The 23,975-nt window shown below is 35.2% G+C and overlaps 1 protein-coding gene and 2 pseudogenes across 1 annotated transcript; all 3 read left to right on the forward strand.

The window, feature by feature from the left end:
• Positions 1-1,889: 1,889 nt before the first annotated feature.
• Positions 1,890-7,095, forward strand: LOC140858641 (uncharacterized; annotated as a pseudogene).
• On the forward strand, positions 5,168-6,372 carry LOC140858376 (uncharacterized; annotated as a pseudogene).
• An 11,936-nt stretch (positions 7,096-19,031) lies between the features above and the next one.
• LOC105047718 (cytokinin riboside 5'-monophosphate phosphoribohydrolase LOG7) lies at positions 19,032-23,685 on the forward strand. Its single transcript, XM_010926768.4, has 7 exons — positions 19,032-19,225; positions 20,083-20,180; positions 20,620-20,650; positions 21,532-21,631; positions 21,731-21,801; positions 22,707-22,850; positions 23,382-23,685. The coding sequence occupies exons 1-7, from the start codon at positions 19,079-19,081 to the stop codon at positions 23,511-23,513; spliced, it is 723 nt and encodes a 240-aa protein (XP_010925070.1). The 5' UTR covers positions 19,032-19,078; the 3' UTR covers positions 23,514-23,685.
• The last annotated feature ends 290 nt before the right edge of the window (positions 23,686-23,975 follow it).

Here is a 23,975-nt window from a genome sequence, read left to right on the forward strand (position 1 = left end):
GGCCATCTTGTGTTCGGAAGATTGAAATATTTTCTTGAAATGGGTCTTGACAAAATTTTAATGTGCGAAAATGTCATTTGTCACTTATTATATATGTCTGCGCTTGTTTTCGATATTACCGTCTATTTTATGAGAACTTGCTAATAAATGTCGTTTGCAGAGAAGTTAGCTTTTATAGTTGAATGGCTAGGCTAGGTCACTTGCCATTTGCTTATTTTGTACGTGGATTGCATTTTCCTTAAGGGCTCGTTCTTTTATGGATAAATATCATGAAAAAGTTGGTCAACTTTCCTATTGACCAACTTACTCATATTCTCACAGATTTCAAGATGGATAAATTATTTTTCATGGGTGGCATTTACCCATGAAATAGGAGGAAAATTTTACCCATCCAGGGGATGGCTAAATGATTTTTTCATCAACCGATAAAGTGATCTCTTAATTTTATTCCTAAAATATCTTTTTTCTCATTTCCGATGCCTCTATCGTTAATGCCTAATAACTCAGACTATTTTTTCCAAAGCTCAGTTCATGTTCTTCTTCTCATTATCTCTTTGATCATTACCATCTTCATCCGTGGTGGTTCTGCTTTCTTGAATCCTCTAAGGTATATATGCAAAATTATCTTATCAAATTTTTTTTATAAATTTTTTTTTCTGCCTCTGTTTTTTTTTTCGTAATTTTGTTTCGCTCCGTCTCTGGGGGAGGGGGAAGATGCGGATGTGGGGGGGTAGAGAGGGAAGACGCGGATGCTGGGGGGTGGGTTGGGGGGGTTTTGGGGGAGAGGGAAGAAATAGGGTGCTGGCTGGGTGGGCGGGTGGGGTTAGGGTCTTAGTCATTATCATAAGAACTCATTTTCACTGCTCTGGCCTTTCAAGCACTTGTACATGGTGGAAACCATTAATCTGCCAACTAGATAGGGCATTGGTGGGGGGTGGTTTGTAGGGAGGAAGGGAGGACAGGATGCAAGGAGAGAGGGGAGAATGTGGAAGTACCTGAGAAGGAGGATGGGATGCGGGGAGAGAATGGAGAATGCAGAATGTAGTGGGGAAGAAAGGGATTAGCCTGGTTTTGGATGACGTGGCATGCAGTGGAGGAGGGGGAGCACGCGAGGGGTTTTTTTTTTTTTTTAAATCTCATGGTTGATAAGAACCTGATAGAAGAAGTTATATAGGATATAGAATTATGAAATCAAATTTTAATTTTAAAAATTAAAGTACAGGTTAATATTATTATCTATACCTTTTTTGCAGTGATTCCTTAGGTTACCTTTTTTCTGACTAGACAAAGTATCCTGCTATGTTTGTAATATTTTTCTTTGACATCCTGTTTTCATCAAGGTAAAAGGTGCTGGTTCTTATATTTAGTTATGGTATGCAACTAATTTTTCAAGTAAGTTAAAATTTTATACTTTTTGGTCCATTTAATAAAAATAAAAATGAATATCATCTTGCTGTGAAGCATGAAGGCAGGACATGAGATATGGATCTGACATGAAACAGAAACACCAAAATGGCAAATTCAAATGTAAAAAATATTGATAGAATCTAATTATGATTAAATCTTATTTTATTTATGATAATTAAGAATCATTTTGTTAAAACTTAGCTAATGTAATCTATTCAATATTTTTCTCTTCTATTTTTTCAGAAATCAAAATATGGTACAAGATATTTTAAGAAGTCTTAGATTGAGATAGAATCATTAAATTATAAATAGTAGTCTATATTGCAAACTATCCTATCTCCCCCTTTTAAACCAATTTCTAATATGTTTCAATATTTTTTATTTATTAGTTTACTATCATTTTTATGATAAGGCTTTCTTCCTCTTATCCAATCATCAATTTTGACCACACCTTTAATTATAATCAATTTGTATGTGCAGGGATGGCCATTGATCGTGTAGATAGGAATAGAAAGAGAAGAATTGCTACGGCTATCATAGAGATATATTATAATATGATGATGAAGTTCTTAATTGCATGTTATATGGTCACATTAGTCATAGTCATTAGGAGAAGGAGGAGATCAGTGCATAGGCTGATATCTGAAGAAGGTGATGAAATTAGAGAGACTCATGAACAAAGATATATAACTCGACTTGCAAACATTAGACATATGACAATGGAGAGCGACCAGTTTTGTATAGATCATCTAAGGATGGATAGGAGATGTTTTATGAAATTGTATAACATGTTGAAGACAATTGGAAAATTGACAGCTAGTGGAGATATAAGGATAGAAGAAATGGTAGCCATGTTTTTAAATACAATAGATCACCATTCAAAAAATAGATCCGTGCAATTATTATTCCGTCGATTAGGCTCCACAATTAGTAGACATTTCAATGCTGTTCTTCATGCAATACTGTACCTACATGAGATTCAACTTAAAAAACCAGAACCGGTGCTTGAAAACTCAATAGATGATCGATGGAGGTGGTTTAAGGTTGGTATCATCTTCATTACCATAGTTTAGTTATCTTTATTTTGTAAGCATATATTGATTGTTACCTTTTTTGCAATTCTAGAATTGTTTAGGTGCTTTAGATGGTACATATATTAGAGTTCGAGTTACAGAACATGATAAACCTAGATATCGGACCAGCAGGGGCGGCTGAAGGGCAAGGCCATCGAAGCCCTTGCCTTAGGCCCCCGCCCCCAGGAGGCCCCCCGGCGCTCGGCGCTCGGCCGCTCGCTCACCCCGACGCTCGGCGCTCGACCGCTCGCTCACGGCTCACATCCGACAGCCTGTCGGCACTCGGCAGCGCTGGCCCGCGGTGTTTGACGCCGTCCACGGCGGCACGGCCTCGAGCGGCCCCTCCTCTCCGAGTCTCCGACCCCGACGCCGATCCGACAGCCTGTCGGCAGCGCTGGCCCGCGCCGGCCCCCGCCTCGACGAGATCCACCGGACCACCAGCGCCTCCCCTCCGGCCCTCCCTCGAGGCCCCCGCTCGATCCGCGCCCATCGCGACGGCGACGACCGCGCCATCAGCCCCACGGCCGCCGACGCGCCGTTCTCAAGGTGTTTGACGCCGTCGGCCGTCCACGGCCTCGAGCGGCCCCTCCTCTCCGAGTCTCCGACCCCGACGCCGACCTCCCCGGCTACGGGCTACCTCAGACCTCTCCGTCCTCAAGCGCCTCGAGGAGGCTCTCCGCTTCCTCTCCAGTCTCCACTCGCCTGTCGCGGCTCGCCGACGGTCGATCGGCCGGTGACCGGTCACAATCACGGTGCACGGAAGATGAAAGGTCTGTCCTGCACTCCTGCTGTGGCATCAATTTTTTTTTTTCAAAAATCAAACACGTGGCCGGTGGCTGATGGGCAGGTAGCGTGGCTGCGTGGGGAAAAAAAAAAAAAGGGCGGCGGGCGGCAGGCAGACGGCAGCGGTAATTAAAACAGTCCAACCAGTAACCACTCAACGGTAAAAATTTTAACGGTCATTTTTATTTTTTTTATAAAACCAACCTCAATAACCTGAATTACTATTTTTTCTTTTATATTGTTATATTTAGACAATTGATAAAAATATTGTGGAACAGTATTGCAGTGGATGCTCCATATTTTACACAGCATTCAACAATCGGGTGCTATTATTCTCATTTACAATCAGCATTGAACAATCGGGTATTATTATTCTAATCTTTATCTATTTTTTATTTAATTTAAAATTTATATTATATTATTATATATTGTCTTTATTTTATTTAATATTTGATTCATTGAATTAAAAATTTTGATTGTTGATCTTGTATTGACTATTTAAGAAATATAAAATAATTATAATAGTTATATCTTTTTGATAATTCATAATAAGAATTTAAATATGTCAACTCGAAAATATGAATCTGGTTATTCAAAGCTTCAAAAAAAAAGAAAAATTGAAAGTTTAATACAATCTCAAAAAGGAGCTCTTGATAAATTCTTTACAAGTAATAAAAATAATAAATTAAAAAATATTGATGAATGTTCTTTAAATGAACAAGTTAATAATTCTTTAGAATTAAATGATAATAAAATATTAGAAGAAGAAAAAGTCAACGAAGAGATTCAAGATAATCTTCAAAGTCATAGTGAAGAAAATCAATCGGTTAATTTAAATGATTGCATTCCTAAAAATATTTATGATCCAAGTCAATGGACAAATATTGATACAAATTTGAGAGATTTATTAGTAGAAAAAGGTCCAATTAGAATTGATGATATATATTTTCCTAAAGATGAATTTTCAAGACATTTTTCTACTACATACTATATTCAAAAATTGACAAACGGAGAGAAGCATGAAAGAAGATGGCTAGTTTATTCAAAAGACTTAGACAGAGTATTTTGTTTTTGTTGTAAATTATTTAATTCTGCTTCTAGTATAAGTAAACTAGCTAATGTTGGTAGTAGAGATTGGAGAAATCTTAGTGCTAAACTTAAGAGTCATGAGATGAGTAATGAGCATGTTATTAATATGTGTTCATGGATTGATTTAGAAATGAGACTATTAAAAAATAAAACAATTGATAAAAGTATTCAAGAACAAATAAATAAAGATGAAGAACATTGGAAAAAAGTCTTATTAAGAATTTTTGCTGTAGTAAAAACTCTTGGTAAAAATAATTTAGCTTTTCGTGGAAAAAATGAAAAGATCTATCAAACAAATAATGAAAATTTTTTAAGTCTAATTGAAATGATTGCAGAATTCGATCCGGTAATGCAAGAACATATTCGACGTATTAAAGATGATAAAATTCATACCCATTATCTTGGACATAATGTACAAAATGAATTGATAAATTTGTTAGCAAATGAAATTAAAAATAAAATTATTAAAAAAATTTTAGAAGCAAAATATTATTCAATAATACTTGATTGCACTCCAGATACAAGTCATCAAGAGCAAATGTCTTTTATATTGCGATGTGTAGATATTTCATCAAGTCCAATCAAAATTATGGAATATTTTTTGAATTCTTAAAAGTAGATGATACAACTGGAAAAGGTCTTTTTGATGTCATTATGGATGAAATAAAATATATTGGACTTGATATTAATAATTTAAGAGGACAAGGATATGATAATGGATCTAATATGAAGGGTAAACAACAAGGAGTGCAAAAAAGACTTTTAGATATAAATCCTAGATCCTTTTATACACCATGTGGTTGTCATAGTTTAAATTTAGTACTTTGTGATATGGCTAGTTCTTGTACTAAAGCTATATCATTTTTTGGAGTGGTACAACGTATCTATTCACTATTTTCTTCTTCTACTAAACGATGGAAAATTTTGCAAGATAATATTTCTGGTCTAACTCTTAAATCATTATCACAAACACGTTGGGAAAGTCGTATTGAAAGTATTAAAGCAATAAGATTTCAAGCTCCACAAATAAGAGATGCTTTATTGGAATTAGCAGAAGTTAGTGAAGATCCTAAAACTAAAAGCGAAGCTAATTGCTTAGCAACATATGAGCTTGAAAATTTTGAGTTTTTATTAGGTATGACTATTTGGTATGATATATTATTTGCTATTAATTCAGTTAGCAAAAGTTTACAATCAACAGATATGCATATTGATGTTGCTATAGAACAATTAAAAGGTCTTCTTTCTTTTTTTGAAAAATATAGAGAAGATGGATTTGCATCCGCTATGATTTCTTCTAAAGAAATTGCATTTGAAATGAAAATAGAACCTAAATTTCATGATAAGCGTATCATTCGCAGAAAGAAACAATTTGATGAGAATGTTGACAATGAAATAACAAAATCTCTTGAAGAATTATTTAGAATTGATTATTTCTTATATATAGTAGATCAAGCAATTTTTTCACTCCAAAATAGATTTGAACAATTTAAGATATATGAAAATATTTTTGGTTTTCTATTTAGTGGTAAAAAATTGAAGTCATTAGATAATGATAGTTTGAAAGAATATTGTCTTAATCTTGAGTGTTCTTTAAAATATAATAACTACTCTGATATTGATGGTTTAGATTTATTTTCAGAGCTAAAAATTTTAAAAGAAATTATATAAGTGGAAGATAACAGTCCAATGGATATACTCAATAATATAAGACGACTCGACTCTTTTCCAAATGCATATATTGCTTTTAGAATAATGTTAACAATTCCAGTAAGTGTTGCTTCGGCAGAAAGAAGTTTTTCAAAATTAAAATTAATAAAATCTTACTTAAGATCAACAATGTCTCAAGAAAGATTAAATGGATTGGCTATATTATCAATTGAAAAAGAAATATTAGGAGAACTTGATTATAAAAATTTAATTAAAAATTTTGCATCTCAAAAAGTTAGAAAAATAAAATTTTAATAAAAAATTTATATAAATTTTAATTAAATAATTATATTTTAATTTTTAGCTTTAGGCCTCCAAATATGTTGAGCCGCCCCTGCGGACCAGAAAGAATGAAATTGCAACAAATGTTTTGGGTGTTTGCTCTCAAGATATGCAGTTTATATATGTTCTGCCCGGTTGGGAGAGTTCTGCACAAGACAGTAGGATTCTTCGTGATGCAATTGCTAGGAGAAATGGATTAAGAGTACCTCGAGGTAAATTAAGCATGAAAAAAACTATAGAGCAATTATATATTTATCTAAAATTTTTATTTGATGATTGACTATGTTTGTTGATATTAGGTTACTACTATCTATGTGATGCTGGTTTTTCAAATTGTTAAGGATTTTTGGCTCCTTATAGAGGTCAGAGATACCATCTTAGTGAGTGGAGAAGTGGAGCTCAACCTTCAACACCTACAGAGTTCTTCAATATGAAACACTCACAAGCTAGAAATGTCATAGAAAGAGCCTTCGGTCTCCTCAAAATGAGGTGGGCAATTCTTAGAGGACCGTCATTCTATCCTATTAAAACTCATTGTAGGATAATCTCTGCTTGCTGTCTTCTTCACAACTTTATAAGAAGAGAAATGTCCATTGACCCACTTGAGCAAGCACTTGATGATGATGAAGTCGATAGCATGCAGGATATGTATCAAGAGAGAATAACAATAATGGAAACAAGTAATGAATGGAATGCTTGGAGGGGTACATTGGCTACATAGATGTTCACACAGTGGCAGCAAGAGAGATAGAGATGATTTTTCTTCTAATTTATATTGTACTAGATTGTTATGTCTCTTCTAGTTGATGTATGTTAGATATTATTTTGTTACATCATTTGGCCTTGTAATATTTGGAACAACTTTGTTTTGGCATATAATAGTATGAACAACTTTTTATGGCTTGTCATAATTTGTTGTGAGTTTATTTTGTAGCAATGTTTATGAATTGCTTTTATATTCAATGAAAGAATTATATGCTATTTATTTTAATTCATGTTAACTAATCATGTGTTTCAAATTGTATCATGGTTGTCATATGCAATGTATAAAAATGAGCACTTCAATTGTGGGAACTTCTAAAAAGATGAAGGGAGCATCGAGGCAGAATAGAACTTAGGGACCTGTTGAAGATGCAAAGTTGGTTGAATGCTTATTAGATCTAGTAAATTGTGGACATTGGAAAGCGGACAATGGCACCTTCAGAAGTGGATATCTTGTGCAATTGGAGAAGTGGATGGAGGAGAAGCTTCCTGGTTGTGGGTTAAAGTCTAGCCCACATATTGAATCAAGGGTAAAGCATCTAAAAAGGCAATACAATGCTATTCAGGAGATGTTAGGACCTCAGGCTTCAGGATTTGGATGGAATGACAAAGATAAATGCATCATATGTGAGGAGAGTGTCTTCAATGATTGGATAAAGGTAAGATATATTCTTATTAAATCTTAACACCTTTCTTATCATCTTTTTTTTTTTAAATAAATTTCTAAGTTAAACACTCAACTGATAATTGGTTGTTCATTACTTCTTAAAGAGTCATCCATATGCCAAAGGACTTAGGAATAAGTCCTTCCCTCATTTGGATCAGTTGGCGATAGTATTTGGTAGAGACAGAGCAACTAAAGAAGCAGCTGAGACACCGGCAGATGCTGTAGAGCATATGGAGCAAGAAGGAGTAACAAATACTAAGTTTGTTAATGAAGAGATATTTGATGTAGATTGGAATAACAATATAGATCTGAAAAATATCCAAGAAGATTACTATAGTTTTGCATCTGATACACAGTCACCTATTGGCATGCAACCTAGTCAAGCAACAGGTCCTTCATCTTCTAGACAGCACATGTCAAAGAGATCAAGGGGCACTATCGAAGATGATCCATTGGTGAAAGTCCTTTCAGATGAGCTGTCCAAGTTGGGATCATACTTTCAAATGGCTGGGGATCATATGAAACACTTGGCTGGAGCATTCAATGTGGAAAGGGAGATGAGAATGAAAGTATTTGATGAGATTCTCAAGATTGAAGGGCTCACTCAAAATGAGAGGATGATGGTGGGGAGGAAAATTTTAAGTGATGTGCAAGAGACTGATTATTTTTTTAGTTTGCCAGAGGATTATAGACATGCTTATGTTCTTGCTATAGTGGGACGTGACCAGTAGAAAGTATTTGCCGATGAAGCATTTTGGTTACGAGTCTAGTATCTGATATGGGTTGTTTTATGTTTACTTATTTTGATACTTAGGTTTATTTTGGAGTTATATTTTGATACTAATATACCGATACTTGATGTGGGTTGTTTTATCTTTATTTGTTTTGTTACTCATATTTATCTTGGAGTGGTATTTTGGTACTTACATACTAGTATTTGATGTGGGTTGTTCTATGTTTACTTGTTTTGTTAGTTATGTTTATCTTAGTCTCATATTTTGGTATTTATATGTAATGAATTTTATGATGAAATTGTGAAGTATTTGTGGGTGGACTACTCAAGAAGTTTCAAATAACTTGATACAGGATTTTACTTTTTATTCTTGCTATAGAGCTCATGATCTTTATGTTTCTTCATAACTACTTTGTACCTTTTCTGCCGACTCACAGAGCGAGTCAATGCTTGTTTAACGATGCCCCTATGCTGATGATGCTATCTCGTTTCAAACTATTTCTATATACATCCACTGTTTACTATTTTACTATACTCAGTACTATCTCCAAGTTATATATTTTTATAACTGTACACTGACCATAGGACTTTATTGGGCGAAAGCTCAAGCAAATAATACTTGTGTAGAGACAGCAATTTTTGTTCCATTCACGATATGAATTCCTAATCAAGCACTATGCCCCAGCATCAGTGAAATGATCTCATTAATGAAAGGTAGAGCACTATGCAAGCATCAGATATCAAACAGAAAATTGAAGGAAAATAAAAAACCTTAACGAGCCACATACATAATTATGAAACAAAAAAGAAAGAAATCAAGTTCTGAAAAAGAAATTCTTCAAAATATATAGAAATATAACTTGAATTTTAATGATAACATAGAAAAGAATTGGATATCCAATTAGACTTCCAATATCAATAAACTGTTACAAATTGGACTAGTGTTACATCAAAATTTGTCAATCAATCTTATCATAAAAGAACTTACAGCCACAGTATCTAAAACTATTCAAGAAGACTCAGCTCCAGTTTCCTCAGTTGCTGTTCCAAGCTAGCAATTCCAAATGAGTCACCCTGAATGGCCCCAAGGAATGGTTTGCCATATACAAGAACAATCAGAACCTTGTCAGGCTCTTGAGTGAAGCAAGCACGGTAGAGCTCTGTCAGCCCATACTCAGGCAAGAACCGCTCGGACTCATCCTTCATTTTCTGCTTCACTTCCGCGATCATGTACTGAGATTCCTTCAGGTATTCCATCAAAGGGAACACATTCTAGCAAGCAAAAGCTTTAGCTTTTTCAAACCGTTGAGCAAAGCATTGAATCAAACAAATTTCGAAATAAAATATATCTTTATTAGAAGTTGATAATTTTATTATGTTAGGATAATTTGGTATAGACTAAAAGCTTAGTTTGGTACAAAAAAAATTACTTAATTTGGTACAAAAAAAATTAAACTTTATAAATAAATCATCAAATTTGACCCAAGAAGCATAAAGGGTATTATGGGAAATATGGATAAAGTTTAGCAACTTATCCGGGAAAGTAATAATGCAAAAGAACATGGGTAACAGATTTCAAAGCCACTTTTCCATGTATAAAAGAACATAGGTAAGTTATTTTCCTGTCTAAATGTTACCTGAAAAATACTTACCCAGAAAAATATAGTTTCATGGGTAAACCTTTTACCTACAAAAGAACGGGCCCTAAGTGTTTTTATGTTCATGACTCATGGTCAAGTCTTCCATTCTTCTTGGTCGCCTTCTTTTTTTCTTTTTTTCCTTGTCATAATAGGGATTTGTATTTACCTCTAGGTGAATTCTGAAATTACTATTGAAACTTGACAGTAGATCTGAACTTGGACTTCTGCTGCAGTTGGTTTGAGTTTTACATCATCTAGTTGCATTGTACACTCAGTAATGTACACATGCAATGACTTGGAAAGAGCCCCAAACAGTGAAGACAAAACAAAGCACACATCTTGGGCCTCCATTATCGGGGAAAAATAAATAGAGTCAAAAACTGGTTTGGTTTCGAAATGGGAGAGTTCCCATTATAAAAAAAAGTTAATGTAAGTTTGACTCTATTTATCTTATCAAGTATAGCTTTTGATTCTTCATGATTCAATGTGAATTTAGCCCATTCAGAATCACATATAATGAACACCCAAAAGTTAGAATATTTGAGTTTTTATAATTAAATTATGATATTTTGCAGGTGGTTCTGTCCTATTAACTTATAATGACTGAGGAAATGCAAGTCATTAAATGATAAAATCAACTCATAATTTGAGCATAAATTATTTACAGATTTAGAAATCCAATGTACGATGCTCATTATGTTGTAAGGATCAAAAGGGAGGAAAACGAAACAAGTAATGTTTCTTTATTGTTAGAAAGGGGCATCCCAGTCATCCCATCCCATTCCTTTATTGTTAGAAAATAAGATCATGATGGAGTCGGATCTTCGAAACCATCCACATAAGGAAAGAAATCCATCCATGTAAGGAGAGAAGAAGAAAAGGAAAGAAAGAAAGGAAGAAAAGATAAAGAAAAGGAAAAAAAAGTGAAAGACAATAACAAGAAGAAGTAAATGGAAAGAAAGAAAAGAAGGGAGAAGAAAACAAAGGAAGGAAAGAAGAAAGGACAGAGTAAAAAGAAGAAAAAGGAAAAAGAAAAACAAAGGAAAAAAGGAAAGAAAGGGAAGCAGAAGAAAAGGATAGAAAAAAAAAAAAGAAAAAAAAAAGAAAAAGATAAAAAAATAAAAAATATTGTAAAGAAAGCAAGGTAGAAAATATGTAGCCTATTTTACGTCGTGCGATTGCACATACTGCTCACTTCAAAATTTGAGACGAGAGATGCAGCCTATGTGCATGAAGCAAATTCAAGTGGGTTGTTAGATTTGATGTGGTTTCAAATTGGTCTAGTGGTTATATTGTTAATTTGCTAATTATGTTATAACTATTACTTTCAAGTAATAGATAGCAAGCACTAAATGTCAGTGATTATTGTTATTGATATTATTATGGGTTACTTAAAAAAAAATATTCTCATTATTTCTATATTTATTATATTAAATATATTTTTTATAAATACTTAAAAAATATTAATTGCATATGCGCATATGCTTCTCATATGAGCAGTAGGACATGATCTTTGATTTATCAATTACAACTGCTGTTTATGTTAGAGAAGGATACGTACCCTTATGTTTTTCTCTTCTTTCCTGTGCCGATGCGGTTTCTGGAGAATCATAAATGTTTCCTCTTTTCCATGATCCATATCTGGTTCCATATTTTTATGTAATTTCTATCCAATATATATATATATATATATATATATATATATATGGAGTCTTTCTTGTTTTACTATTTTGGGAGTCATCCTTTTTTTTCCTTTCTTGGTTGACCTCTTAATTATAGGACTGATGGAATGCTAGTATCTGGTTTCACTTTACGGTGGCAAAACCATTTTGAATTCTCGTTAGAAACTCATTCCCTTATCCACTTCCTAAGTGTTTCTTATATATTCAATATTTTTTTAAGAGACCCTCAGCTGTACCTGCACCTAAATCTGCTGCCGCACCCATGCTAATTTTTGGTAACTAAGGTACGATTTGTCCGTGTGATTTTTTTTTTTTTAACATTTGGAATACAAAACTTATGGAGAGTTGTGGCATCCAGACCATGGTAACTAGAATATTCTACCTAAGGCAATACACCTGCTTTGGAATATTCCAAATACCCGGCTTCACCGTGGACCAAGATCATCATGATATTGCATTTCCATCAAGAATTGCTGCATGCGTCCATGCAAGAAAAGCGATGGGAATCGATGTTGGCAGTGGATGCTTACACATGCATGCATAATAATAGTTTTGGTTCCATTTATGTAATGCATCTTTCACTTTTGTATGCACAAGGGAAGCTTGTAAGAAATCTTACTACATGAAATCTTTTCCATCCGGAAAATTTTGTTGGTTGGATACTGATTGAAAAGAAAAATGGGGGATCCTATTTTTTTTTTTCAGAAACGAAAAACTGGATTTTGAGCAATTTGACAATGGTCAAATATTAGATGTTTCCTTAAAAATTTTACATTGCGGAAAATTTTCAGGTCATGCTGAGCAATTTTTTTTAGCCGTGATTTGTAATTTGAATGATTGTGATTTGTAGACCCAAAGAAGCCGTCCTGACTTGCATTCTCCTCCATCTAGCATGATGGTCTTGCTTAGCGCTATTCTTGAGGTTGTAGGTATCCCTGCATATGGTGTATGTCATGTTCTCCTTAGCTTAAATTACTGCGGTGCCATCAGAAGTTTCGGATTGCAGCAGCTATGACTGTGATGAACCTGCGCTGTGATATCCTCCTAAAACATATTTGTTGCTAAATAAAATATATATTCTTATTCTGCCTGCTGTAAATGCAACGATGGTAGTTTCTTTTTTCTTTTTTGGTGAGAATACAACTATGGTAGTTTAATATAATCAATAATGTCCTAATCGCTGCATCTTAACTTTTCTGAGGGATGGAGTCGAAAGATTTCATACACCATGCTATATCGAGTTGAAGATAATTATGGTCAAACTTAATCGGCAGGACACAGTTATGATTATTTGATGAAATTTTCTGGAATTAAAAGTATAATATCCATTAACCCCCATAAAAATAATTAAAATTCTTCTTGACGGCTGGTGGTGGCTTCGAAGTGCGGGGACATTTTTTTAATGACAGTTCTTTGGAGAGTCATAAAATCACGTTACAATTTTTAAGCCAGTCAAAACTATAAGGGCGCATCAGTACTTAATAAATGATAAATACATACTTCTGCCAAAAAAATGATAAATATATACATCTTAAACTCCACATTTCAAAGTCCACCCCGCTGCCGTTTTATGTACTTAGTTTTTTTTTTTTATTATTTGCTAAAATATCGAAGAAGAGCCTTGGTTGCTACGTGGGATGTTGTAAATAATAATATTTTTTTATAAAAGGATACGTGTATTGCACGTGTATGTGTCGATTAAACTGAGACAACCGAGAGACTGCAAGATATGTGGCTTTACGAGTTCCCAGATTAATTCCGGTATCATGACCCGGATTTCCCTCGATTGCAGCGCCGCTCCCAAAAGCTTGCCAGAATTCGATGCGACAAGACTCGTCCCTCTCAGCTTCTCGGCTTCCCACGCCTTTTCACGCGACTCCCAATCCTTTGATTTCTATCATTTGGCGTTTGCTACGTTTCGACTTCTGCTTTCCCGGACCCGTCCATAGTCCCACCGAAGTCGCCCGGCAACTCTAGAAATATGCCACTCGCAGCGCGTTCGCTCCAGAGCAATAATAGCGCAGGTTTCGACCGCGTAAGATGTCGTCAGAAGTTCCGCCGGTTTTCAATAACAGCCAGGTTATAAAATATAGTCATTACATGATCATTATCTGATTGTTATATTGTTTATTTAAATAAAATAATATTTTATATTTATACCGTTCGGTTATTTTGATAAACAGTGACGGATAAATATTATTATTCTTGTATCGTGAACCATTTGCATTTGTATCAACATAATTACAGCATTGTTATATAAACGATATATGTTTGAAAGATACGCATTGTAATAGGATTAAAACATCACCAAAATTCTTGGAAGTAGCAATTGTAACAATAGTGTATGAAATTTGTAAATTCTTGCTGCTCAATATTTTCTTCATCCATATAAAAAAAATGTAATTTTAGATTTAAATATTTTTATAATTAGAAGAATCTGAATGTTTAGAAGTTTAGCCGAATAACATTTTAGTCCCGAAGCTCAGGACGGCTGGTGACGGAGTTTCTTCCGCAATAACGTCCGTTATTTTGGGATAATTACCGAAATGTACCTTGCCATCCGGCACGACATGTGCGAGGTAAGTAACGCTGGTGCCGACTGCGACTTTTCTCATCTCTCGCACGTATTACAAGTCTCAGATGACAGTTTTTTCGAATTTCTACGGGTGGTGTCTGTCCTTGGGCTGTTCGCTGACGCTCGAGATGCACCGTATCATCTCCGATCCAACGGTTATCACTGTCGCCACATGCCCGACCAACCTTATCCAACGGTCAGACCCATCAGTCGTTGTCATCCCCTTCACGTCACGACCACATACCGGTGTCTGCCGCGCGACGTTAAGAAACAGGTTACGGTGGGAACGGATGGGCATCATACATTACTGACCCAAGTCAACATTGTAATTTCGGACGGCAAGGTGATAGGTGAGATGGGGAGAGAAGAACGACGATTGGGGTCTAATGGCAGGGAAAGCGTTACGAAAGGGTATTGCCATCTCTATCTATCATTTTTTTTTCCCCCAAATTTCTCCTCAAGAATTTTTTTACTTAGATAATATATATAAATAAAAAATAAGAAGACAGCGTCAGCGATGAGCTCATCAGGGGCGTCCCATTCTGACGCAGAGGGTGACGTCAGGGCTGCCAGACGAGAAAAAGAACGAAGGAAGGCGTCAGGAAGAACTCTGCCGCAGTCGATATTCTCATTCTCAAGTTGATGGCACCTCACCGTCCCATTCTTTATAATAATAACTTTTTTTTTTTTTTTAATGCTGAAGTTGTTGCTGGGTCAGAACCGTTTGCTACCGCGGCAATACTGCAATAATTTCTGACAGCCAGCTAGACTGGATTGAGGTGGAGATGGGAGTCTCAGCACACATCTATTCTCAGCCAAAATAACGATGGACAAAAAGGAAAAAAAAAAAGAAAAAAATAAATAACTGAAGAGATGTTTTATTGTATGGGTAATAGTATGTCAGGAGAATTAATTTAAGCATGCAAGTTTGAGAATTTTATAAGCCACTCAGGTTATCTTGAGGATTAATGTATTGCTGTATGGGAAAAAAAAAGGTCTTGTATCTTTTATGAGCATCCAGTTGTAAGAATGCAAGTGTATATATTTTTTGTCAAAAGCAATGTAATCTAATGGACATGCATAAGTTCATCAACATAGCATCCATTTAAGACTCCATAAAAACCGTTAAAGCTTGTCCAACAGGCACCCGTTACGGTTTAGTCCACTAATATTGCACAGTCTATGATGTTAAGTCCCATGACGTGCACATGTGGATGGTTATTATCCTTTAGATATGCTTACATATACTCTCATTCTTATGCTCTCTTACTTTCTCTCAAGTCTCCATCATTCTCTAAAATTTTATCTAACTTAGACATTGAAGGATTTTTCATTGGACAAAATCTTTGCTCCAAAGCAAAACTTTTTATCAGAGCATATATAGCAATCCAAGTACAATCCAACCACTCCCCCCCCGCTCGCCAGCTCGTCTAGCCTTTTAGGTTTCTGGTGAAAACGGAACACATGCAAGTGTGAAAGCTGATGCTTTTGTGAGATACTCTTTTCCATGAGTCTATGCATGTTGGACATGATTAGAAATAAATTGACATATTTGTTAAAAAATGAGGAAGAAAGAAATGCAAGAAAATGACATTTAGAGTGTGGCACCAAGATGGACATCGGCAAGTGGTTGGGGAGCACAGTATATTGCTGGGCCCTATATTTTTCCATTGAAAGTTCCATGCGCATGCGAGGAGGATACTCTTGCACGGGAGAGTGATTGATTTGGATTAAAAAAAAAAAAAATATCCCCATGCCTTCCATCCCTCCTAGTCTCCTGTTGAGGAAGTTTTCACGTGACATGCGTGGTGGTGCTAGGAACCAGACCAAATGTAATCTATACAAATTGCAAACAATAAGAAGGTACGACGAAACTGGCAAAAGTTTCCCATGGTCTAACTTTCCAAGTTAATTTTCTTTAATTTGGTGCAATCCCGCCCTTGTTGAACTCCATCGATCGACAAAAAATTTTAATTCGATATAGTTACGAAATAAAAGATTCAAATGCTTAATATCTCCTTTCTATTTTTTAGAGAAGACATCGCGAAGTCGATAATTGCATATTTTTCTTTTTCACATAATGATTAATGATTTTTTTTTTCTGAAGAGTCACACGGTAATCAATGTAAAATTTGGTCGTGGCCATATGGCATATCTTGAACCCTTAGTTTGATATAGTTTTTAGTAGCAAATGGCAACTCTTTTAAATATAAATGATTCATCTTGCTGGCCATCTGAATAAGATATTGGTTAACTTTTTTGTTGCAATGCTATCTTGAAATTATATTAAAAAGACAAATATATTGTAGGTTCATGAAAAAATTTTGGCATATATAAACAACTCATATGGTATTATTACTTGCATGATCTATGAATCGTTTAGAGACGAAGAAAGTTTCAACCATCATGAGAAGATCTAGAGAACAGCTATGTGCAACTCTTCATTGAGAGGTATAGAAGGAGAGATACGAGAATTTTCACTAAAAGAAGTTCTTTGGTATATTCTGCTTTACAAAAGACTTTACATACATTCAACAATTAAGAGCATCTATCTTCAGCAAAGGGAATGATGGTCATAAGGCATTATGAAATAGATTGATGACTCTTGTTCATCATCTTCCAAGCTAAATTCGAGATCTTGTTTTTGTATCTTCTCATTCTTTTTGCTCACTTGTACATAATTCCTTTCATTAATAAATAAGAGGAAGCTAGGAGCTTCCTCCATTCTCTCTCACAAAATAATACTTGATATAGTTTTTCTTATTCTTATTTTCTTTATGCTCGTATACCAACGCCACCAATATACAGGTTTAATAAAGTTTTAATGACATTATAATTGACTAATTTGTGAACCAAATGTATGTGAATGCAGGTTAGAAGATGGAAAATTCTATTGACTGTGGACTTTAGTCTATCCCTGGAACAAGTTTAAACTCTTGTTTAAAGTTATAATAATGGGGCAATCCTATGATTCCAAAATATCCAGCAACTTCGTAGGCATGTTTGGTTGCAAGGAAACCATAGAAAAGGGAAAGAAAAACTAAAACTTTTCATGATCTAAAAAATCAAAAACTAGAATTTTCAAAAAATTATTTTTGTATGTAATTTTCTTGCATCTAGACAAATCTTATATATCACATTGCATATGGAATTCAGGCAAGTTACTATGTTTGGTTGCATTAAAACTCTCGCTGGCCAACCATCACCCCTCATTATATCATATAATTCAAATCATAATCTCTCTTCAATGCTTATTGATTAAATAAGAAATAATTTGGTGTTGTTTGGCACCACTTTCATTTTTTTACTTTTAGAAATACAAAAACAACACAAAAATAAAAATTTTCACTTCTATTTATTTTTAAATTTTAAAATAACCAAATATTGGATATTAGTCAATTATTTTTAAAAGTGCAATCATAATGACAACAGTAGAAATGATGACGAAAATGTCGGAAATAATGAAGGTCATAATGGGAAATAGCATAGGTGATGGTGGCAATAATGATAAAGGCATCATCAATATGATAATAGCAATGATGAAAATATTGATATGGTAGAGACCATGGTGACGACTTTATTTATTATGATCAAAGTGGTGAGGTGATAATAGTGGTAATAATGTTGAGGAAGATGATAATAGAGGTGGCGATGAAGATAACATTGATGGTGGTAATGGTGATGATGTCAGTGGTATATACAAGATTTTAAGTCTCAATGAAATGGAGGATGTTTCAGTCATTCTATTCTATTGTTATAAGAAAATGAGATCAAAATAGAGTTGGAATTCTGAAACTCATTCATATGGATAAAGTAGAGGAAAAGAGGCTAAAAAAAAAGAGAAAGAAACAAAAGATCAAAGGAAATAAGAAAAAAAAGGAAAGAAATAAAGGAAGAAAGATAAAAAATAATGAAAGGAAGAGAAAAAAAAGGAGCGGAAAAGAAAGAAAAAAGCAAAAAAAAGAGATAAGAAAAGAAAAATCAAAAAAAAAGGAAAGGAGGAAAGCAAGGAAAAATGGAGAAAAAAAAGGAAGGAAATAAAAAAAAATGATAGAAAAGAAAGAGAGGAGAGAGAATAGTACTTAGACTCTTAATCCGAATTACTGCTGTAATTAATGATACAAGGCAATGGAGCATATAGTTCCACGAAAAAATCGGAATACTCCAATCTCATGAATTTAAAACCTCAGTTAGTGATGGAGATGATGATAATGATAATAGTAGTGATGGCGTGACAACGAAGATAGCTTTAAGTGTGGTGATAAAAAATATAAATTTTTTATTATTAAAAATAGTAAAGATAAAAATAATTTATATTTTCAATTTTTAAAAATAATAAAATTATTTTTAAAATAGTAATAATGAAAACAGCAGCAATAATAATAATAATATGAAATATCTCGATTGCTATGATTTTGTTCGTAAAAGAAAAATTAAATATGACACCAAATGTGCCAATCGTTTTCACAAACAAAACACGCGGCTGGCGGGCGTCCGGATCACGTGCTTCTCGCACCGTTCATGTCGAGGTACAACCGTAAAGCGGCACAATCTCGCTAAGAACTAAAACGGCGTTAAGAGACCTCTCTTTATAAATAGAGAGACTGGGTGGCCTACGTCTTGTAGCCAGTTTCTCTGGAGTGCGACTTCATTAGAAAGGGAGTTTGGTGAAGGAATGGAGAGAGAGATGGCGACGGATGTCGCGGCGAAGGAGAAGGGGGAGAAGAGGTCGAGGTTTAGCAGGATCTGCGTCTACTGTGGGAGTCAGCCGGGGAAGAAGGCGAGCTACCGGCAGGCCGCTATCGATCTCGGGAAGGAACTGGTAAATCGAAAGGATTCGATCTTCTCGATGGGAAAAATGATGTTTTATCTTTTAACGGTTTTATCGGGTTTGGGATCTTGATGCTCAAAAGGGTGTCTTAGATCTTTTTCCTTCGCATTTCTATTGAATCCAATTGCAAGATCGATGGTTAATTTTTGGCTTGTATACAACAATGGGAGGGTTGTCATCCATGGATTGCTGATCATCTTTTCTGCTTCTTTTGAGGGTGGATTCTTTTTGTTCATCTTCTAATGGTTTTCTCGTCATTTTCTTTGAAAAAATAAAAATCTAGGTCCATGCATATCCTCGATCTATGAAAATTCCTATTTTGATGATTTCTTCTTTAAAATGAACAGTTTCTTGCGTCTTATTTTCCATTACAAATTGCATAGCTTCCGAGAACCTAATGGGTTTGAGAAGTACAGGGGTTTGGCATGAGGGATTGCTAGCTGTAATCAACCTGGTCGCACGGCAGCCTTCTTGCATGATCTCTGCCAAATAGTTGTTAAAGGGGCAAAAAAAAGAATAGAAAAAAGAAAAAAGAGAGATAAGCTTTATTGTTGTGAGAAACACAAAAGGTGGGGGCGGACCGGCGGAGGAGACTCTCCTAATACCCTTCTCCGGAAGGGAACGTGCTCCCTTGGTATCATGACTCATTACCATGTTCCCTCATAACCCTTATCCTATAATTCATGAGGACCTCCACTTCCATGGGAATTTTGCACTTAAATCTCTTTATCTTTTCCTTTTTATTTTGCTATCTAAGCTTGGGGAAGTATAAGCTTGGAATTTGTGTAACGAGCTTTGCTGTTTGACACGTGTGCTTTGGCGTTTGCATTTGCATGTGTGTGGTGCAGGTAGAAAGGGGCATAGACTTGGTGTATGGAGGAGGGAGCATTGGATTGATGGGCCTGGTTTCGCATGCAGTCCATGATGGAGGGCGCCATGTCCTAGGGTTGGTTCTCTTGATCCTCCATCTCTTCCTCATCTTTCTTCTATGGGTTCCTTTTTGTTTAATCTTATCCTATAATGGAACATGTTTCTTCTTCTACCACCCTCCAAAAATGGCGACTTCCTTTTTTGTCTTTTTTTTTTTTCCCTGCTGTTGATAAGGAAATGAGGTTGATGCTTTGTTATTTGGTTTATGCGCTGCTGCGATAGTTTTAATTGCATTCTTCTAAAAGAGAAAGTAGTTTGGGTGCTCTCTTACAAGGGAGGGAAAAGACAACAACCTCTCTCTCGCCTTCTCGCTCGCCCCCTTTCCCACCTACTGAGGATGTTCGATACGGTTCTCAATTTGCTTTTGTCTTTTTTTATGAAGTCTAAGCACTCAGTTTACTTTTGGATTTATGATACTTACTAAGGAGTCTATGCTTCTCTTTGTTCTCTTGCAGAGTTATTCCCAAACCATTGATGCCAAAGGAGGTGAGTTTGTTATCTAGAAATTGCCCATTTTACCATCCTATGTCATTCGCATTTGATTTTTCTTTACTTTTGTAAACGAAATCCATGATTTTAGGAATTTATTGTTGCATTTGAGACAATGGTGCTAACATGTTAGGGAGGGTCAGATTTATACAATCTTACCCTCATAGCTTGGGAGATTGTTTCCATATTTAGAACTCGTAATGCCTAGATCACAGTGGAGCAATCTTACCATTATGCCAAGACCCATCTTCTTGTATATTATTTTATACTATGAACTAAAATTTAATATATTTTGCATAAATCCATTTTGTGGACGAGGGAATGAGTGAGGAATTTTAAAAATTTTAGTACTTCTACAGCAATACGTAAAACTTGTAGGGGTGAAACCTTTGTTTTTTGGAGGTACTTCTGGCGCTTTGCTGTTTTTTGTCCCTCCACCTAAAATGCCTATATGGGAATGTTATAGTTTGAGGTATAATCTCCTACTGCAAGACAGATGTTCTATGCTGTGTGTCTTTTGGGCATGATAACGGTTTGATGTTAATGTGTGTGCTGGGTATAGATAAAAATATCGCAATTTTATGGGTAGCTAAACTCTTATAATATCAGAAAATATTACCATACTGGTGTTGGTGGCTGTTCAATTGAAACCAACATTTGATTTGCCATTCTGCTGCTGGTGTGCCACCCCCGCTATCATGTTATTCGTAGCTAATTTACCTGCATTTTATTCTAGAATGTTCACCAATATCTTGCTTCTGTCTGTGCTCAGTAAACTTTATTTGCATTCCTATGCCGACTCATTGTTATTTGAGATGCAGAAAGCATAACCTGATACTGTTTTGGACTAATAAATGCAATGTAATTTTTTTATGCAGTTAACTGGTATGCCTGTGGGAGAAGTCAGAGCTGTATCAGATATGCATGAGAGAAAAGCTGAGATGGCCCGTGAAGCGGATGCTTTCATTGCTTTGCCTGGTAAAAATTTTTTAGCTCGACCCCCTGGGGAATTATAAGGTCTAATGTCATTTCTTTGTTTTACTGTCATCTTGTTTCTCATGTAAGTTGGCACTTCAGGTGGGTATGGTACGCTTGAGGAACTGCTTGAGGTCATTACATGGTATCAGCTTGGAATTCACAAGAAGCCGGTAAGTTATTTTATTATCTCGTTTTGTTAGAAGATGAATAATCAATTCATTGTGGATTTCTTATTTCATTTTTCTGTACAAGCTAGTCTGTCTATTGGATCGACATTATAAGGTTGTCTTCTGCCTCCAATTTGTTATTGGAACAATTCTAATGAGCCTTTTAGTCACAATTAAAAGCCTAAAGCTTTCAGCTCAGAAACCTGTCCCTGTTAGCCATTGGTCCAAAGAGTGAACATGTATGTGCATGGACGGCACTGTGTTCCATTGTTTTGATGGGTTCCTAGGGATTATAATTGACTGCGTTATTGTACTTGCCAACCAGAAATAGAATGATGCATGTGATATCTTGTATTTGTCTAACATTATAGTCAAGAAGGTTTTGGCGGGCTCATCTGTTAGACAAGTGGGTTTAATGCAGTAATGAATCTAAGAAATGAGGATCATTCTAGTCTAGTCCTTGTCTTGTGCAATTTCTTATTATATTCCTCTTATATAACTAAGAAAAGTCACGGTCAAACTACTGTTTATATGGAGGCAGCACTCAAGCAATACTTAATTAACATTTCTATATCTGCTAGGATTCTCCCTACCTAAGAAGATCACCAGGACTTGATATATACCTAAATTGCAAGTACTTAGAATGGGCATAAGTTATTTTAAATGTAAAACTTTCGGTTGGGTGGGATCAGATGCTTATCTTTCTGTGGTGGTTATATAGATATAATATTCTATTCATATAAGCAACTGAATACATGGCTATTTTATGGTTCGAAATCTTTTAATAACTAGTTAGGCAGTTTCATATTTAATATTCAACTTCTGATCACATTTGATATCTGTATTCTTCTTTCTACTGGATAAATTCTGTGTTTTCTGAAGCAACAACATATTTATAACTGGGACAGGTTGGTCTGCTGAATGTGGATGGCTTTTACAATTCACTGTTGTCATTCATTGATATGGCTGTTGACGAAGGGTTTATATCCCAAAACGCTCGTAGCATCATCATTTCGGCCCCATCAGTCAAGGAGTTGATCAGGATGTTGGAGGTAATGATCACCAGAGAACTTTTACAAATATAATTTTGCGCTTGCGCTGGCAAAAATTTATGCTCTACTCAGTGGTTCTTACGTGCTTTGTCATAAGCGATTTTCAACCAAACTATAATAAATTCAATATGCTGTTATGCATATGCTGTAAAGTGTAAACTCAAGATTGAGAAAAAACCAAAATGTTATAATCACTTGAACTTGAATGATCTATGGATCATTATCATGGATTTGCCGCTTCCACTAAAAATGTTACGGAGCAATTTTAAGTACCGGTCTTAGCAGTGCACTGTCGACCTGATTTACTCATTGAAAATGCATTATTGGTAATGTTTTTGTTGTTTGATCAATTTTGAAGCAACTCCATTAGCTGTTTTTTTTTTTTTTTCTATTGGATTAATTGTAAGCTTCTTTGCTTTGATTGCTCCATGAATTGAAGATTGAATCTTTGAGGCATGTTTATTCTAGAAGGTTGCCAGTTTTTCAGGATAAAATGCCTAAAATTCTCACTCTTGGGTGTCTACTTACCAGGAATACGAATCAGACTATGAAGTGAATCTTGTTTGGGAGACTGAGCAGAAGCTGGAGCGTGAATCTAACTTGGTTTGGGAGGCTGAGCAGAAGCCTTTGAATTTTGTATTGCTGCCTGATTGTTCCCCATGACCACACCCCTTTTTGGCCGGGACAAATTTCTTGAAGAAAATTATTTAGGTGTATTAAGAATACTTTGTATGCTAATATATATTTTGATATATGGACAAAATTTATGTAGATTGTATTGTTAGCAATTCATCTGTCGTCAAATGTGAACAAGGTTTCTTCTTTCAGATAAAAAGAGGGGTATGCCGACCGATGTGTGAATTGTTGAATTTAATTAGAACTGTGAGCAAATCCAGGTTGTTTCCATTCTTTTCAATGAGCGAGATGGCATTACGGTGAATTCAAAATGTCTGCAAAATGTCAGTAAATCCTGCTAAATAAAAATATTCAAAGTGTATCATGTTTTCTATTTTGTCCTTTACATGTCTTTGTAGTGTGGTTTTAGCTATATGCAGAATCTTCGCTTTAATAAATGTGTCTCAGTTTCCATTTGGTCCATTACTCGGCTCTAATAAATCCAATCAG

This window comes from Elaeis guineensis, chromosome 6 (assembly GCF_000442705.2).
Source record: "Elaeis guineensis isolate ETL-2024a chromosome 6, EG11, whole genome shotgun sequence".
NCBI classification, from domain to species: Eukaryota; Viridiplantae; Streptophyta; class Magnoliopsida; order Arecales; family Arecaceae; genus Elaeis; species Elaeis guineensis.

Bases quoted from the DNA above. Each gene is read 5' to 3' on its own strand.
- LOC105047718 (XM_010926768.4), top strand. From the start codon at position 19,079: ATGGAGAGAGAGATGGCGACGGATGTCGCGGCGAAGGAGAAGGGGGAG. The intron at 20,651-21,531 runs GTGAGTTTGTTA...TTTTTTATGCAG, and splicing joins AACCATTGATGCCAAAGGAG to TTAACTGGTATGCCTGTGGG. The intron at 22,851-23,381 runs GTAATGATCACC...TCTACTTACCAG, and splicing joins AGTTGATCAGGATGTTGGAG to GAATACGAATCAGACTATGA.